Here is a 20,278-nt window from a genome sequence, read left to right on the forward strand (position 1 = left end):
ATCGGAAGTAGACTGTGCGTGGAGAGGCTGACAGCTGGGTCCACGGCCGCACGCAAGGAAATGCCTCCTTATTACGCACGAAATAATGATTCCTCCACCTGACAGCTGGGACCCGCCGGAAGGGCCTCTGTATTTCGTGAAAAAAAGTTCCCACCGCTGACAGGTTGGACCCACCAGCTATACCTTCACACGCAAGGAAGTGCCTCCTTATTACGCACAAAAAAATGAATACTCCCCCTGCTAGTTGGGACCCACCTTGGTGGGAGGCTGACTTGTGGGCCTACTAAGTTGACGGGGACGGAGTGCTTTGTCAACTTAGTCAATATGAACGATTCTAGCTCCAGTGACCATACGGTGTCCATCCAACGGCCGTAGTGCTTCTTCAACCTCTGGTCTTCTTGCTCCAGCCGCCCAAAGCAGCGCCGGTCGTGCCGCATGCTCCTGCCTCCCGTGGCCGGCTGTGCTACCGCGGAGGCCTCACCGCCCCCTACTATTCCCATCGCTGGCCAGGCCCTGCAGTGACGGCAGCCTCACACCGCAGCCGAACCAGTGAACCCTCGTACTCCTCTCCGCGCGGGCTTCCACTGCCGCGTCATCCCCTTCCTAGGCCTCGCCGTCGTCCACCGCCCTGGTGCTCTCGGCGCGGCGTGGTCAACGTAGTCAAGGAACGACTTCCATCGGACATGGACTGTACGTGGAGAGGCTGACAGCTGGGTCCACAGCCGCAGCAAGGAAGTGCCTCCTTATTATGCGCAAAATAATTATTCCTCCACCTGACAGCGGGGACCCATCGGACGGGCCACTGTATTTCGCAAAAAAACGTTTCTCCCTGACTGCTAGGACCCACCAGCTACATCTTCGCACGCAAGGAAGTGCGTCCGGGCAAAAAAAACGATTCGCCCCTTTGACTGCCGGGACCCACCAGCTACATCTTCGCACACAAGGAAGTGCCTGACAGTCGGGACCCACCTGGTCGAAGCGTACGTAGCGTTGTCATTCTGGTCGCGAACGTGTACGTACATACTGGTCGATGTAGAGGCGCGCACGTGTTGTAGTAGAGGCGCGCACGTAGCATCTACACGTACGTACAGCGGCCAGTGTGCAAGAAAGAAAATACGGCCACGTACGTACATATGGGCAGGGTCTCGAACGCCTACTCGCGCATACGTACAGCCAGGGCTCGTGTACATGGCTGGGTCGGAATAGAGAAACAGCGTTGTCGTCGTGTTCATGGGGAGCCAACCGGCTGGGTCGGAACAGAATGTGTCGTCGTGTTCATCGGGAGGGCTTGGACGGAACAGCCGATGGAAACGAGGCCTGGCGTACCGCAGAACGGAGGAAACGGCCTTGTGTTCGACCGGCCACGTTCGAAACGGGATCCTGTTCATCGGGAGGGGTCTGGCGTACCGCAAAACGGAGGAAACGGACCTCCTACTGTCGAAATGGGGGTCCTGTTGATCGGGAGGGGTGTGGCATACCGCAAAACGGAGGAAATGGACTTGTGTTGGAGCGCTACGGTCGAAACGGGGGTCCTGTTCATCGGGAGGGGTGTGGCGTACCGCAAAACGGGACTCAACGGGATACTGTTCATCTCCACCGTCGACCCCCTCCAGCCTCCACGGGCTACTGTTCATCCACCATCGACCTCCTCCATCCTCCACCTGCGACTGTTCATCCACGGGCTCCTGTTCATCCAGCCTCCACCACACGCTACTCCACCGGCTACTGTTCATCCTGCCCTCCACGGGGTGGTCCTGTTCATCCAGCCCTCCACGGGGTCCTGTCCATCCGGCCCCAACTGGCCCGATCGATCGGGGTCCTGTTCATCCAGAGGCAACACCATGGGGTCATGTTCATCCACCCCCACCGGGAACTGTTCATCCAAACCCCCGCAGCAACACTCACTGTTAATCCAGAGGCAGCATCGATCGGCTTCAGTTAGTAGCAGTAGCGAAGGAATCGCTCGATCGGGTTCAGTTAACAGCCATCGATCGATCGCTCGGGTTCAGTAACGCGTAGCCTTCAGTGCAATCGCTCGGGTTCAGTTAGAGCCCAACATCTCGCTCGGGTTCAGTTAGAGCCCAACGCCCCGCACCCACGCGTGTGCGTGTATGAGAGAAACGCACATCGCTCGGCCCCGACCACCCACCGTAACCGGGAACACCCCGATATTTTCCTCGCCCTCGCTTCTACCACGGTTTTTTCCATCATGGACGGCCCAAAGAATGTCATGCAGCTGCGTCTCCGGCCCGCCCAGGACGAAAAGCCCATTTTCTGTCATGATTTTTTGTCATAGAAGTAGGACCCCACCACATCTATGATAATACCGGGTTTTGTCACAATTATCGTCATGGAAGTGTCATAAGTATGACAGAAAAAATTCGTTCCGCCCAAAATGTCACGGATGTGTCTTTTTTTGTAGTGTAGAGAGGAAACTTGATATTATTGCAATTCCTACAAGCATATGTTCCTTCCTCATAATAATTTTCAGTAGCATCATGAATGAATTCAACAATATAACCATCACATAAAGCATTCTTTTCATGATCTAGAAGCATAGAAAATTTACTACTCTCCACATAAGCAAAATTCTTCTCATTCAGAATAGTAGTGGGAGCAAACTCAACAAAATAACTATCATGTGAGGCATAATACAATTGAAAATTAAAATCATGATGACAAGTTTCATGGTTATCATTATTCTTTATAGCATACATGTCATCACAATAATCATCATAGATAGCAACTTTGTTCTCATAATCAATTGGAACCTCTTCCGAAATAGTGGATTCATCACTAAATAAAGTCATGGCCTCTCCAAATTCACTTTCATCAATATAATCATCATAAATAGGAGGCATGCTTTCATCATAATAAATTTGCTCATCAAAACTTGGGGACAAAAAATATCATCATCATCAAACATAGCTTCCCCAAGCTTGTGGCTTTGCATGTCATCAGCATCATGGATATTCAAGGAATTCATACTAACAACATTACAATCATGCTCATCATTAAAATATTTAGTGCCAAACATTCTAATGCATTCTTCTTCTAGAACTTGAGCACAATTATTGGAATCCTTATTTTCACGGAAGACATTAAAAAGATGAAGCATATGAGGCACCCTCAATTCCATTTTTTTGTAGTTTTCTTTTATAATCTGAACTAGTGATAAAACAAGAAACTAAAAGATACGACTGCAAGATCTAAAGATATACCTTCAAGCACTCACCTCCCCGGCTACGGCGCCAGAAATTAGCTTGATTTCTACTACACAACCTTCTTCTTGTAGACGTTGTTGGGCCTCCAAGTGCAGAGGTTTGTAGGATAGTAGCAAATTTCCCTCAAGTGGATGACCTAAGGTTTATCAATCCGTGGGAGGCGTAGGATGAAGATGGTCTCTCTCAAACAACCCTGCAACCAAATAACAAAGAGTCTCTTGTGTCCCCAACACACCCAGTACAATGGTAAATTGTATAGGTGCACTAGTTCGGCGAAGAGATGGTGATACAAGTGCAATATGGATGGTAGATATAGGTTTTTGTAATCTAAAAATATAAAAACAGCAAGGTAGTAAGTGGTAAAAGTGAGCGTAAACGGTATTGCAATGCTAGGAAACAAGGCCTAGGGTTCATACTTTCACTAGTGCAAGTTCTCTCAACAAGGATAACATAATAAGATCATATAACTATCCCTCAACATGCAACAAAGAGTCACTCCAAAGTCACTAATAGCGGAGTGTTGGGGAACGTAGCAGAAATTCAAAATTTTCTACGCATCACCAAGATCAATCTATGGAGTAATCTAGCAACGAGGGGAAGGGGAGTGCATCTACATACCCTTGCAGATCGCGATGCGGAAGCGTTGCAATAACGCGGATGAAGGAGTCGTACTCGTAGTGATTCAGATCGCGGTTGATTCCGATCTAAGCACCGAAGAACGGTGCCTCCGCGTTCAACACACGTGCAGCCCGGTGACGTCGCCCACGCCTTGATCCAGCAAGGAGAGAGGGAGAGGTTGGGGAAGACTCCGTCCAGCAGAAGCACAACGGCATGGTGGTGATGGAGGAGCGTGGCACTCCAGCAGGGCTTCGCCAAGCACTACGAGAGACGAGGAGGGAGAGGGGTAGGGCTGCGCCAAGAGAGAGATGTTCTCATGTGTCTGGCAGCCCCAAAACCCCCACTATATATAGGGGAGGGGGAGGACCTGCGCCCCCATCTAGGGTTCCCCCCCCCCAAGGGGTGCGGCCAGCCCTAGATGGGATTGGGGGGGCGGCCAAAAGGGGGGGGGAGAGGGGGGCGCCCCACTAGATGGGCCTTAGGCCCATCTTAGCCTAGGGTTTCCCCTTCCCCCCTTTTCCTGCGCCCTGGGCCCCTTGTGGAGGCGCACCAGCCCACCTAGGGTCTGGTCCCTTCCCACACTTGGCCCAAGCAGCCCTTTGGGGCCGGTGGCCCCACCTGGTGGACCCCCGGGACCCTCCCGGTGGTCCCGGTAAGTTACCGATATCACCCGAAACTTTTCCGGTGACCAAAACAGGACTTCCCATATATAAATCTTTACCTCCGGACCATTCCGGAACTCCTCGTGGCGTCCGGGATCTCATCCGAGACTCCGAACAACATTCGGTAACCACGTATATCTATTCCCTATAACCCTAGCGTCATCGAACCTTAAGTGTGTAGACCCTACGGGTTCGGGAACCATGCAGACATGACCGAGACGTTCTCCGGTCAATAACCAACAGCGGGATCTGGATACCCATGTTGGCTCCCACATGGTCCATGATGATCTCATCGGATGAACGACGATGTCGGGGATTCAATCAATCCCGTATACAATTCCCTTTGTCAATCGGTATGCTACTTGCCCGAGATTCGATCGTCAGTATCCCGATACCTTGTTCAATCTCGTTACCGGCAAGTCTCTTTACTCGTTCTGTAACTCACATCATCCCGTGATCAACTCCTTGGTCACATTGTGCACATTATGATGATGTCCTACCGAGTGGGCCCAGAGATACCTCTCCGTTTACACGAAGTGACAAATCCCAGTCTCGATTCGTGCCAACCCAACAGACACTTTCGGAGATACCTGTAGTGCACCTTTATAGCCACCCAGTTACGTTGTGACGTTTGGTACACCCAAAGCATTCCTACGGTATCCGGGAGTTGCACAATCTCATGGTCTAAGGAAACGATATTTGACATTAGAAAAGCTCTTAGCAAACGAACTACATGATCTTTGTGCTAGGCTTAGGATTGGGTCTTGTCCATCACATCATTCTCCTAATGATGTGATCCCGTTATCAACGACATCCAATGTCCATGGTCAGGAAACCGTAACCATCTATTGATCAACGAGCTAGTCAACTAGAGGCCTACTAGGGACATGGTGTTGTCTATGTATCCACACATGTATCTGAGTTTCCTATCAATACAATTCTAGCATGGATAATAAACGATTATCGTGAACAAGGAAATATAATAATAATAACCAGTTTATTATTGCCTCTAGGGCATATTTCCAACAGTCTCCCACTTGCACTAGAGTCAATAATCTAGTTTACATCACCATGTGATTAACACTCACAGGTCACATCACCATGTGACCAACATCCAAAGAGTTTACTAGAGTCAACAATCTAGTTCACATCACTATGTGATTAACACTCAATGAGTTCTGGTTTGATCATGTTTTGCTTGTGAGAGAGGTTATTAGTCAACGGGTCTGAACCTTTCAGATCCGTGTGTGCTTTACGAATATCTATGTCATCTTGTGGATGCTACCACGCGCTACTTGGAGCCATTTCAAATAACTGCTCTACTATACGAATCCGGTTTACTACTCAGAGTCATCCGGATTAGTGTCAAAGTTCGCATCGACGTAACCCTTTACGACGAACTCCTTTTCACCTCCATAATCAAGAAAATTCCTTAGTCCACTAGATACTAAGGATAAGTTCGACCGCTGTCATGTGATCCATTCCCGGATCACTATTGTACCCCTTGACCAACTCATGGCAAGGCACACTTCATGTGCGGTACACAACATAGCATACTGTAGAGCCTACGTCTAAAGCATAGGGGACGACCTTCGTCCTTTCTCTCTCTTCTGCTGTGGTCAGGTCTTGAGTCTTACTCAATACTCACACCTTGTAACACAACCAAGAACTCCTTCTTTGCTGATCTATTTTGAACTCTTTCAAAACATGTCAAGGTGTGCGTTCTTTGAAAGTATCATCAGGCGTCTTGATCTATCTCTATAGATCTTGATGCCCAATATGTAAGCAGCTTTATCCAGGTCTTCCTTTGAAAAACTCCTTTCAAACAACCCTTTATGCTTTCCAGAAATTTTACATCATTTCGGATCAACAATATGTCATTCACATATACTTATTAGAAATGTTGTAGCGCTCCCACTCACTTTATTGTAAATACAAGTTTCTAACAAACTTTGTATAAACCCAAAAACTTTGATCACTCCATCAAAGCGTATATTCTGACTCCGAGATGCTTGCTCTAGTCCATGGAAGGATCGCTGGAGCTAGCATACCTTTTAGCATCCTTAGGATCGACAAAACCTTTCTGATTGTATCACATACAACCTTTCCTTACTAAAACTGGTAAGGAAACTTGTTTTTGACATCCATCTGCCAGATTTCACAAATGCAGCTAATGCTAACATGATTCCGACGGACTTAAGCATCGCTACGGATGAGAAAATCTCATCGTAGTCAACTCCTTGAACTTGTGAAAATACTCTTTGCCACAAGTCAAGCTTCATAGACGGTAACATTACCGTCCATGTCCGTCTTCTTCTTAAAGATCCATTTATCTCAATGGCTTGCCGATAATCGGGCAAGTTCACCAAAGTCCATGCTTTGTTCTAATACATGGATCCTATCTCGGATTTCATGGCTTCTAACCATTTGTCGGAATATTGGCCCACCATCGCTTCTCCATAGCTTGTAGGTTCAGTATTGTCTAACAACATGATATCTAAGACAGGATTACCGTACCACTCAGGAGTAGTACATGTCCTTGTCGACCTACGAGGTTTGGTAGTGACTTGATCCGAAGTTTCATGATCACTATCATAAGCTTCCACTTCAATTGGTGTAGGTGCCACAGGAACAACTTCCTGTGCCCTGCTACACACTAGTTGAAGTGACGGTTCAATAACCTTATCAAGTCTCCACCATCCTCCCACTCAATTCTTTTGAGAGAAACTTTTCCTCGAGAAAGGACTCGTTTCTAGAAGCAATTACTTTTACTTCCAGATCTGAAATAGGAGGTATACCCAACTGTTTTGGGTATTCTATGAAGATGCATTTATCCGCTTTGGGTTTGAGCTTATCAGCCTGAAACTTTTTCACATAAGCGTCACAGCCCCAAACTTTGAAGAAACGACAACTTAGGTTTGTCTAAACGGTGTCGTCTCAATGGAATTGCGTGGTGCCCTATTTAAAGTGAATGCGGTTGTCTCTAATGCCTAACCCATAAACGATAGTGGTAATTCGATAAGAGACATCATGGCATGCACCATATCCAATAGGGTGCAGTTATGATGTTCGGACACACCATCACACTGTGGTGTTCCAGGCGGTATTAATTGTGAAATACTTTCCACAATGTCTTAATTGTGTGCCAAACTCGTAACTCAGATATCTCTATGATCATATCATAGACATTTTATCCTCTTGTCACGACGATCTTCAACTTCACTCTGAAATTACTTGAACCTTTCAATAATTCAGACTTGTGTTTCATCAAGTAAATATTCTCAGCATCTACTCAAATCATCTATGAAGTAAGAACATATCGATATCCACTGCGTGCCTCGGCACTCATTGGACTGCACACATCAAATGTATTACTTCCAACAAGTTGCTCTCTTGTTCCATCTTACTGAAAACGAGGCCTTTCAGTCACCTTGCCCATGTGGTATGATTTGCATGTCTCAAGTGATTCAAATTCAAGTGAGTCCAAATGATCCATCTGCATGGAGTTTCTTCATGCATATATACCAATAGACATGGTTCGCATGTCTCAATCTTTTCAAAAATGAGTGAGTCCAAAGATCCATCTACATGGAGCTTCTTCATGCGTTCTATACCAATATGACTCAAATGGCAGTGCCACAAGTATGTGGTACTATCATTACTATTTTATATCTTTTGGCACGAACATGTGTATCACTGCAATCGAGATTCATTTTAGGTGCAAGACCATTGAAGGTTTTATTCAAATAAACAGAGTAACCATTATTCTCCTTAAATGAATAACCGTATTGCGATAAACATAATCCAATCATGTTTATGCTCAACGCAAACACCAATCTCGATGGTAGAGGGAGCATGCGATGCTTGATCACATCAACCTTGGAAACACTTCCAACACACATCGTCATCTCACCTTTAGCTAGTCTCCATTTATTCCGCAGCTTTTATTTCGAGTTACTAACACTTAGCAACCGAACCGGTATCTAATACCCTGGTGCTGCTAGGAGTACTAGTAAAGTACACATTCATATAATGTATATCCAATATTCTTCTGTCGACCTTGCCTGCCTTCTCATCTACCAAGTATCTAGGGTAGTACTGCTTCAGTGACCGTTCCCCTCATTACAGAAGCACTTAGTCTCGGGTTTGGGTCCAAACTTGGGATTCTTCACTAGAGCAGCAAATGATTTGCTGTTTCATGAAGTATCCCTTCTTCCCTTGCCCTTCTTAAAACTAGTGGTTTTACTAACCATCAACAATTGATGCTCCTGCTTGATTTCTACTTTCGTGGTGTCAAACATTGCGAATAGCTCAAGGATCATCATATCCATCCCTGATATGTTATAGTTCATCACGAAGCTCTAATAGCTTGGTGGCAGTGACTATGGAGAACCATCACTATCTCATCTGGAGGATAAACTCCCACTAGATTCAAGCGATTGTGGTACTCAGACAATCTGAGCACATGCTCAACGATTGAGCTTTTCTCCCTTAGTCTGCAGGCTTAAGAAACTTGTCAGAGGTCTCATACCTCTTGACGTGGGCACTAGTCTGAAATCCCAATTTCAGTCTTCGGAACATCTCATATGTTCTGCGACGTTTCAAAACGTCTTTGGTGCCACAATTCTAAACCGTTAGCATTACGCACTGAACTATCACGTAGTCATCAAAACGTGTATGTCAGATGTTCCGCAACATCTACAGACGACGCTGAGGTTCAGCACACCGAGCGGTGCATTAAGGACATAAGCCTTCTGTGCAGCAATGAGGACAATCCTCAGTTTACGGACCCAGTCCGCATAATTGCTACTACCAACTTTCAACTAAATTTTCTCTAGGAACATATCTTAAACAGTAGAACTAAAGCGTAAGCTATGACATAATTTGCAAAGACCTTTTGACTATGTTCATGATAATGAAGTTCATCTGATTATTTAATGAACTCTCACTCAGATAGACATCCCTCTAGTCATCTAAGTGATACATGATCCGAGTCAAACTAGGCCGTGTCCGATCATCACGTGAGACGGACTAGTCATCATCGGTGAACATCTCCATGTTGATCGCATCTACTATACGACTCATGTTCGACCTTTCGATCTCTTGTGTTCCGAGGCCATGTCTGTGCATGCTAGGCTCGTCAAGTCAACCTAAGTGTTTTGCATGTGTTCCGAGGCCATGTCTGTACATGCCAGGCTCGTCAACACCCGTTGTATTCGAACGTTAGAATCTATCACACCCGATCATCACGTGGTGCTTCGAAACAACGAACCTTCGCAACGGTGCACAGTTAGGGGGAACACGTCTCTTGAAATTTTAGTGAGGGATCATCTTATTTATGCTACCGTCGTTCTAAGCAAATAAGATGTAAACATGATAAACATCACATGCAAATCATAAAGTGACGTGATATGGCCAATATCATCTTGCGCCTTTTGATCTCCATCTTCAAGGCGCGGCATGATCACCTTTGTCACCGGCATGACACCATGATCTCCATCATCATGATCTCCATCATTGTGTCTTCAAGAAGTTGTCTCGCCAACTATTACTTCTACTACTATGGCTAACGGTTAGCAATAAAGTAAAGTAATTACATGGCGATTTTCATTGACACGCAGGTCATACAATAAATTAAGACAACTCCTATGGCTCCTGCCGGTTGTCATACTCATCGACATGCAAGTCGTGATTCCTAATACAAGAACATGATCAATCTCATACATCACATATATCATTCATCACATCCTTTTGGCCATATCACATCACATAGCATACCCTGCAAAAACAAGTTAGACGTCCTCTAATTGTTGTTGCGTGTTTTACGTGGCTGCTATGGGATTCTAGCAAGAACGTTTCTTACCTACGCAAAAGCCACAACGTGATATGCCAATTTCTATTTACCCTTCATAAGGACCCTTTTCATCGAATCCGATCCGACTAAACTGGGAGAGACAGACACCCGCTAGCCACCTTATGCAACTAGTGCATGTCAGTCGGTGGAACCTGTCTCACGTAAGTGTACGTGTAAGGTCGGTCCGGGCCGCTTCATCCCACGATGCCGCCGAATCAAGATAAGACTAGTAACGGCAAGTAAATTGACAAAATCGACGCCCACAACTACTTTCTGTTCTACTCGTGCATAGAAACTATGCATAGACCTAGCTCATGATGCCACTGTTGGGGAACGTAGCAGAAATTCAAAATTTTCTACGCATCACCAAGATCAATCTATGGAGTAATCTAGCAACGAGGGGAAGGGGAGTGCATCTACATACCCTTGTAGATCGCGATGCGGAAGCATTGCAAGAACGCGGATGAAGGAGTCGTACTCGTAGCGATTCAGATCACGGTTGATTCCGATCTAAGCACCGAAGAACGGTGCCTCCGCGTTCAACACACGTGCAGCCCGGTGACGTCTCCCACGCCTTGATCCAGCAAGGAGAGAGGGAGAGGTTGGGGAAGACTCCGTCCAGCAGCGGCACAACGGCATGGTGGTGATGGAGGAGCGTGGCACTCCAGCAGGGCTTCGCCAAGCACTGCGAGAGACGAGGAGGGAGAGGGGTAGGGCTGCGCCAAGAGAGAGATGTTCTCATGTGTCTGGCAGCCCCAAAATCCCCACTATATATAGGGGAGGGGGAGGGGCGGCGCCCCCATCTAGGGTTCCCCCCCCCCCAGGGGTGCGGCCAGCCCTAGATGGGATTGGGGGGCGGCCAAAAGGGGGGGAGAGAGGGGGGCGCCCCACTAGATGGGCCTTAGGCCCATCTTAGCCTAGGGTTTCCCCTTCCCCCCTTTTCCTGCGCCCTGGGCCCCTTGTGGAGGCGCACCACCCCACCTAGGGGCTGGTCCCTTCCCACACTTGGCCCACGCAGCCCTCTGGGGCTGGTGGCCCCACCTGGTGGACCCCCGGGACCCTCCCGGTGGTCCCGGTACGTTACCGATATCACCCGAAACTTTTTCGGTGACCAAAACAGGACTTCCCATATATAAATCTTTACCTCCGGACCATTCCGGAACTCCTCGTGACGTCCGGGATCTCATCCGGGACTCCGAACAACATTCGCTAACCACGTATATCTATTCCCTATAACCCTAGCGTCATCGAACCTTAAGTGTGTAGACCCTACGGGTTCGGGAACCATGCAGACATGACCGAGACGTTCTCCGGTCAATAACCAACAGCGGGATCTGGATACCCATGTTGGCTCCCACATGTTCCATGATGATCTCATCGGATGAACGACGATGTCGGGGATTCAATCAATCCTGTATACAATTCCCTTTGTCAATCGGTATGCTACTTGCCCGAGATTCGATCGTCAGTATCCCGATACCTTGTTCAATCTCGTTACCGGCAAGTCTCTTTACTCGTTCCGTAACTCACATCATCCCGTGATCAACTCCTTGGTCACATTGTGCACATTATGATGATGTACTACCGAGTGGGCCCAGAGATACCTCTCCGTTTACACGAAGTGACAAATCCCAGTCTCGATTCGTGCCAACCCAACAGACACTTTCGGAGATACCTGTAGTGCACCTTTATAGCCACCTAGTTACGTTGTGACGTTTGGTACACCCAAAGCATTCCTACGGTATCCGGGAGTTGCACAATCTCATGGTCTAAGGAAACGATATTTGACATTAGAAAAGCTCTTAGCAAACGAACTGCACGATCTTTGTGCTAGGCTTAGGATTGGGTCTTGTCCATCACATCATTCTCCTAATGATGTGATCCCGTTATCAACGACATCCAATGTCCATGGTCAGGAAACCGTAACCATCTATTGATCAACGAGCTAGTCAACTAGAGGCCTACTAGGGACATGGTGTTGTCTATGTATCCACACATGTATCTGAGTTTCCTATCAATACAATTCTAGCATGGATAATAAACGATTATCGTGAACAAGTAAATATAATAATAATAACCAGTTTATTATTGCCTCTAGGGCATATTTCCAACACGGAGAACAAACGAAGAGATTATTGTAGGGTACGAAACCACCTCAAAGTTATTCTTTCTGATCAATCTATTCAAGAGTCCATAGTAAAATTACACGAAGCTATTCTTTCCGTTCGATCTATCCTAGAGTTCGTACTAGAATAACACCTTAAGACACAAATCAACCAAAACCCTAATGTCACCTAGATACTCCAATGTCACCTCAAGTATCCGTGGGTACGATTATACGATATGCATCAGACAATCTCAGATTCATCTATTCAACCAACACAAAGAACTTCAAAGAGTGCCCCAAAGTTTCTACCGGAGAGTCAAGACGAAAACGTGTGCCAATCCCTATGCATAAGTTCACAAGGTCACATAACTCACAAGTTGATCACCAAAACATACATCAATTGGATCACGAGAATATCCCATTGTCACCACGGATAAGCACATGCAAGACATACATCAAGTGTTCTCAAATCCTTAAAGACTCAATCCGATAAGATAACTCCAAAGGGAAAACTCAATCCATTACAAGAGATAGAGGGGGAGAAACATCATAAGATCCAACTATAATAGCAAAGCTCGCGGTACATCAAGATCGTGCCACATCAAGAACACGAGAGAGAGAGATCAAACACATAGCTACTAGTACATACCCTCAGCCCCGAGGGTGAACTACTCCCTCCTCATCATGGAGAGCGCCGGGATGATGAAGATAGCCACCAGCAGGGTGCCGGAACAAGGCCCCGATTGGTTTTTGGTGGCTACAGAGGCTTGCGGCGGCGGAACTCCCGATCTAGGTTATTTTCTGGAGGTTTAGGTATTTATAGGAATTTTTGGCGTCGGTCTCACGTCAGGGGGGGTCCACGAGGCGGCCACGAGGTAGGGGGCGCGCCCAAGGGGGTAGGGCGCGCCATCTACCCTCGTGGTGGCCTCGGGACTCTTCTGGTCCATCTCCGGTACTCCGTGGGCTTCTTCTGGTCCAAAAACAATCTCCGTGAAATTTCCGGTCAATTGGTCTCCGTTTGGTATCCCTTTTATGCGATACTCAAAAACAAGGAAAAAACAGAAACTGGCACTGGACTCTAGGTTAATAGGTTAGTCCCAAAAATCATATAAAATAACATATAAATGCATATGAAACATCCTAGATGGATAATACAATAGCATGGAACAATAAAGAATTATAGATATGTTGGAGACGTATCAGAGCCCTCCGTGGACTCGCGCAACCATTACCCTTCGTGGGTTGAAGTCTCCATCAACGTGGATGTACGATAGCACCACCTAACGGAACCACGCCAAAAATCTCCGTGTCTACATTGTGTTTGCTCTCTCCAAACTCCTCCCCTTTACCTTCATATGCAATGATTTACATTTCGCTGCTATACTCTTAGAATTGCATGTGTAGGTTGATTGCTTGACTTGTGTTAAGTTGCTAAAATCTGCATAGACTTAAAATTGGAAAAAGGCTAGATTTTTATTTGGTCAAGTAGTCTAATCATCCCCCTCTAGACATACTTTCGATCCTACAAGTGGAATCAGAGCTTTAGTCTCCATTTGCCTTGATTTCCATAGCTTTGGTGATCATAGCCTTGGTTTCACAACCTAGGAGAGTATGGCGTCTAGCGAGGGAAATTACCATAGTAGAGGTCCTTACTTTGCTGGTACTAATTTTGCTAGTTGGAAGCATCAGATGAAAATGCATATTCTTGGACATAACCCCGCCGGTTGGGCTATTGTGTGCATTGGCTTGCAAGGTGAATTCTTCGATGGAAGGGAACCGAATCGTGAAGCAACCGCTGAAGAATTAAAGATGTTGCAATACAATTCTCAAGCTTGCGATATCCTCTTCAACGGATTATGCCCCGAATAATTCAACAAAATCAGCCGTCTTGAGAATGCAAAGGAAATTTAGGATACTTTGATTGACTAGTAGAATGCCCGTGCATTGCCATGGGATTTTGGAGAAAATTAAGATGTTGTTCACATAGCTAAAATAACTAAGAACAATGCCCTCTCACTCAACATGCATCTTTTTCTTGACAATCAGCAAACACACGTCATACTATCAAACATAATAATGTTATTGCCAACCAACAAAATGTTAATTTAGTTGAAATAGGTTGTCTTTTATTCATTCATCTCAACACGATCCGAGTCCAGAAAAAATCATGAATACAAAACGCCGGGTACCTGACCCATGTTTTACATAACTTATTTGCACAACCACTGTACGATGGCCGATGAGCAGCTCCATTAGCCGAGTGTCACACATACCACGCTAAACTACAACACAGTGACCCAAAAGGACATAAAATTTGTTTATTTTTTGTCTGTTTGAGTCGCCAAATGTTTCCATCATACAACGACAAATAACTGTGCATTGGTACAGGTCCTCAATAAATAAAGCGTTAGTAAGAGAACACAAGTTATTGCTTGTCTTCTATCTTTCACTCCCTTTGTCTATCACTTGGCTTCCATTCTCCCTTTCTCTTTCTCCCTCTCCACCTTCTCCTTGACACAACGCTATCACCATTGGTGAAGCTCTGAATAAGGGATGAGTGCAACTAGAGCAATTATATATTATTCTTAAGGGTTAATTATAGAGTTAAACTAAATTCATTTATAGGCACCTGGACTGATTTCTAAATCATAAAATCAGAGTTGATTACAAGGTGAGCAAACAAAAAGAATTTTACAAGGAGAAAAAAAGTAAACCTAAAATCTATACATGAGTAGCTAAATGTAAGAACATCATGAACCAATTCTTAAAAAGAGATTTAAGCTGCATTTTGGTACCTGTGAGATCATATGAGCAGGCCATCAACGCTGACGGTTTCATTTTTATGGTTGAAGATCATAGCATTGTGTCACTACAAGAGGTTATGGGAGAAATCCGCAGAATCCTCGAAGCAATCCTCAAGCTCTTGTTAATGATGCAGTAGACTAAGAAATGATCCCGGGAAATGAATAACAAGATCGAGCATCAACTTCTCTAATATAAAAATAATCCAATAAAATAAAGATCTGAAATAAATCTTACTTGCTCACATTGAGAGATAAAACGATAGTGTTGTTACTGTCGAGGTTGACAATTATAGACTCATCAATAGCAATGCAACAAAGATTAGCAACGGCAGTCTTAATTTATAGAAGGACGACTTGAATCTTGTATATAGAACTCATTCAACAAGTTTAGGAGCCTAAATGTAAGAACATGTATTGACATATCTTTAGCACTATAAATGAAAAGTTTATGGTCTATTGACGCCACCTGATAAATTAAAAAGAAGGTTCTTACCTGTACCACTTGGATGTTAACTATTGTTTATAATTTCAGATAACCATGCACGGTATTTGGTGGAGTATCTGTGTGAACACACACATGCACACACACACACATGCACACCAAGAAACCCTCGGCCATCCTGGAAAGGAAATCTTGCCCACACTCCTAGCTAGTCCAATCTCACTACCACCCAGCCTCCCTGGCTGCCGTTCTCTGCCTCCATCCCTCGACACTCCACCTCCCCCATCCCCATGCCGCTTTCATCGACAGCCATCCGTCGACACCGCCTTCAATGAGGATACCTTCACCGCCGCCACCATAGCACCATGCCTCGCCATAATCTCCATGCCCCGATTGGTCACGTCCACATATCAAATATTAGGACCTACAAACTGGTTATATGCTTAAAAATTGAGCATGCAAGATAAATGTAAAACTAAACAAGATTCTGCAAACTGAACCACACATAACTCCCAGGCAAAGAAGGGTACATCTGTATCAGTTCCATAACCACATGATAGATAACAGATACCTATTTCCCAATAGATGAGTAGACAATGTTAAGAAACCTCCCCAGACGGTTCTGCAAAGGGTTACAAAATGGTGGAAGGAAAATTGGGAAAACCAGTTCTTCATATCACTCTTTACGCACTCCTCCCATGTCAAGTTCGGTCTACCCCAACCTCTCTTGACAGTATCAGCACGCTTTAGCCATCCGCTATGCACGAGAGCTTCAGGAGGCCTGTGTTGAATATGCCCAAACTATCTCAGATAATGTTGGACAAGCTTGATAGGCTTGGCGAGCCAACGTCAAAACTCAGCCACTTTTATGAAGATTAAACCCAAAAGAAAGGATAGAAATGACTGAGTTAAATTATTTCTTCTCTAGGGAAAGAATTCAGTAATCTAATCAATACATGCAATGGGAAATTACATTTTCTTTTCTTCTAAGGCACTTATTTTCTTCTCAAAATATCTCTTCCTACAAAATTATTCAGTGTACAGTCGATTTTATATCTGAATAAATTTGTGTGAGAAAATTTATGAATACATAATATGATAAATTTATTTTGTTAAGAGCATACCTTGATCTAGAGACCAGTGAGATGATGAAGCTTATAATGTGTCTGCAATCGTGAAAATGATCAACATGTTTGTGTCATAACATATCGAGGACGACACAGCCAAATTATTCCTAGTTTTTACGATGCATTAATTGCATTACTGAATCAATATGTCTAATGCTAAATTTTCCAGTCCTAGAATAATGACGTTAAATCAAAGACATCAAGCTGAAAACTGCACATAGTTCAATAGAGATGTAGTGTACAGAGCATGTCACTAACCTGAGATGTGTTTTGTCCATTGAAAAAAACTGAGGTATATTTACAACATGAGGATACTCTATTTTGTTTATTGTTTGAACAGAGCACACGCCCAGCTCAATTTTACTTAAAAACAAAGCAATACAAAAATAGGTGTAATCTACCTACAACACAGGTCAAAAGTTATCATGAAACCCTACATTTAGCAGCATAATATTGCCTATGATTATTTAACACAGTAGAAATAAGCAGGACAAAGGAACAATTTGTACTGTTTTCTATAGATAATGAAAGAGCTAGTGCTCCTTTCTTCTGAATCATGATTATACCGAAAAAAATCAATTAGTATTTTGGATCTTATGTACCTTGAGGATGAATCATGTTGCTTTTCAAGCAGCCTGAGCGCTTTGATGCCAAGTGATATGAGGCCTTTACCAAGCATATTTCTGTAATTTTCATTGAGTTAAAAGATCACTCTAAGTAGGTACATTAGTTTACATATTAAAACCAAACAGATGTTCAGATTTCATTTCGGATAGAAAGTGTGTCTGATTGCTCCAGGTTACAAAATACCCCTATAAACCTATGAAGAATGCAACAATTAGGTAAAAAAACTTGCGTAGATAAAGTATTAATCAAAAGATAATTGTAAATGAAACATGTGACAAGTATCCAGTGAAAACTTTCTTCATGGATCAGTAGATATATAACAAACCACACGGATCAAAGGTTGTTTATCGAACCAGCACTTAAACGCTAATGAGATAATTACATCCTCACTCTGCCTTAATGCGACAACGACTTGGCTACCTCCGCTCTCATGGCCCCTTGAAACTTCGTTGCTGAAGCGGGATGAGTTGCACTGAATAAATATGGCAGTCTGCTTGTCATACAGGTTTTAGTGCGGGCAATTTTTACCTAATTAACCCGTTGATGCATCATGTATGATACTCAATGGTGGAGAACAAACTGATTTCAAGGATGCATTACTGCATTACGAACTTTGAGGTGCAGGATTACTAAATAAAAAAATCGTTACCAAAGAGAACGGGAATGCGATGCTTCAGGTTCCCTACTGGATTTTTCTGGTGTCCTATTTTATTCTATTGTTCTTTTCTGGAAATACCATACATCTAGTTAGCTACTCTATGTGTCCTGGTGTCGTGGCATATCTTAATTTTGGTTTTAGTTCAAAGGTCTTGATCCTCCAAGTTCTCATTTTGACACCACAAACTGAAAACAACTTAACAAATCAATTGTCTGAATTGAAGAGAAGAATTGCTTCTTTCTTCTCCATCAGAAGCTTGCTTGATATATGCCTCACAGAACAAGCCTCTAGATTATTTTTACATGAAAATATAGTGTGTCCACAATAAAATACCAAATTACCTATTGTAGATGAAACAGATCATGCCAAATATTGTCTTCTTTCTCCAGGCAGAGTGGTTTTGGGGGGCTGGTTTTAAGTTTCCAATACTCCTTTTATCTCCTCTTTGTCCTATACACACATGAATCAAGAAATGAAAATCAATTGAAATTGGAGGAAGCAATGATATTTGTATGTAAAATAACGACCGTAAAGTTTCATGTGCCTTAGATTGAAAAACAACATAAAGCCTCGAGTAGCCCATATGTTCGCATATTGTGAAAAGAGGCACCCTCATGATTGCATTACCTCATAGCATTGTTTTTATACTCATTCAGACGGATGGTTGCAATTACTGTCTAAAAAGATCCAAATTTCTCCTGAAACATAATAGAAAAGTTGTCGGCTTTCTGATCTTTACTCTGAAAACAAATCCAAAAATTCATTTTAAATAGGGTCACCTCCATCATTTTCTAATGAATATATGGGCGGCTCATGCACTTAAAATGTATAGAAATTCTAGAGAAAAAATTAAGCATCTGTACTTGAAGGTGTGTACGAATCTTAGAAAGTTTTCAAGTTTGTGTACTTGGAGATAGTACTAATTTAGTGCACAGCTGGAGGAAAACAAACAAATGCCTAAACATAGTTTATGAACAAGCAACTGCATGTAGTCTGCAGATGTAAATGAACCTGGGATATAACTACAATTACTAAACTGACATGTGAATCAACACTTGCAGGGGCATGTAGTCAGCACACATATATGTTTGACACGTGAAATTCCATTACAAGTGACGTGGTATTTTTCTCTACTGAACTACTCCCTCTGTTCCTAAATATGATTTGAAGACCTTATTAACATAAATGAACCTATACTCATTCAGATCTCTAGCTATTGGTTGATCCAGGGTGAGATCTGAGAGGGAAACAAAACATACTTGGCTTTGGGATCGAGACGCCACCTGAGCCTCGTCATGTCCGACTCCTTTGTCACTACACGTGCGTCTGGCCACGAATCCATCAAAACTAGTCGTGTATGAGGCGCTCACCCATGGCGACAGCTGCATCTGGAGCCGGCAGTGAGGGAGACTTTGAGCCGCCTCCTCCTTCCTTGGTGGAACATGACAATGGAAGTGATTCTGGACAAGGTGGGGGCTTGGTCTTCAGCGGCGGCGGCCACCTCAATCCCCTCCGTCACGGCTGTGCGATCAAGATCCGGGAGCCGCTTCCTTGATGAGAACGCATGCGCCATGGACATGGAGCTCCGTCGCCTAACCTTGACAATCTGTAACCGGATCCGGCAATGGAGAGGAAGGGTGGGGGTGGAGGTGGCTAAGCGGGAGATAGGGGAAGCCAGGGGAGGGAGGCAGCGGCAGTGGAGTGGTAGATGGGAGCAGTGCCGCATCGCGGTAAGAGGGAGAGATAGAGCGGCCGCATCACGAGGGGTGGATCCAGGGAGGGGCGCCCAGGGAAGGAACATGATGGACGCGATCCCGTACCTCGGCTTGGCGGTGGTGGCGAGATTGTACGTCGGAGGCGATCGAGGGGAGCGCGGTCGAAGGGATCGAGGGTAGCGGCGTTGTATGTTCTTTTCATGGGTGGTGATACGGGTTTTTTCCTGCGTGCAAGAGGTGGAAGGGGAGACAGAAAAAAAACCAGCAAAATAATACGGTTGAAATGGTGGGATGAAAATAAACTGTACTATTCAACCAACTCGGATAGTAGGAGTAGATATATGCACGAAGGTACCGACTCCGTCAAGGAATCCAAATTGGATGTGCTTCAAAGTCAACTTGACAAGTTTAAAATGAAGACTGGTGAAGGTGTCGCTGAA

General features: G+C 44.6%; 1 protein-coding gene across 10 annotated transcripts; it reads right to left on the reverse strand.

The window, feature by feature from the left end:
* Positions 1-14,618: 14,618 nt before the first annotated feature.
* On the reverse strand, positions 14,619-20,063 carry LOC123165374 (uncharacterized). Of its 10 annotated transcripts, none has more exons than XR_006482938.1 (7): positions 19,944-20,063; positions 18,465-18,573; positions 17,441-17,521; positions 16,836-16,877; positions 16,685-16,732; positions 15,261-16,492; positions 14,619-15,007 (listed from the first exon to the last, which is right to left on the reverse strand). XR_006482938.1 is itself a non-coding variant. In XM_044583012.1 (7 exons), exons 3-7 carry the CDS (start codon positions 18,485-18,487, stop codon positions 16,249-16,251), a joined length of 438 nt encoding a protein of 145 aa, XP_044438947.1. In that variant the 5' UTR covers positions 18,488-18,573; positions 18,751-18,821; positions 19,494-20,061; the 3' UTR covers positions 14,619-16,248. The 10 variants fall into 10 exon arrangements, 7 of the variants coding, with proteins under 7 accessions (XP_044438947.1, XP_044438945.1, XP_044438948.1 ...); XR_006482939.1 differs by having other exon boundaries at positions 14,619-15,028; XM_044583012.1 differs by adding an exon at positions 18,751-18,821 and having other exon boundaries at positions 14,619-16,492; positions 19,494-20,061.
* Between the last annotated feature and the right edge of the window lie 215 nt (positions 20,064-20,278).

This window comes from Triticum aestivum, chromosome 7D (assembly GCF_018294505.1).
Source record: "Triticum aestivum cultivar Chinese Spring chromosome 7D, IWGSC CS RefSeq v2.1, whole genome shotgun sequence".
NCBI classification, from domain to species: domain Eukaryota; kingdom Viridiplantae; phylum Streptophyta; class Magnoliopsida; order Poales; family Poaceae; genus Triticum; species Triticum aestivum.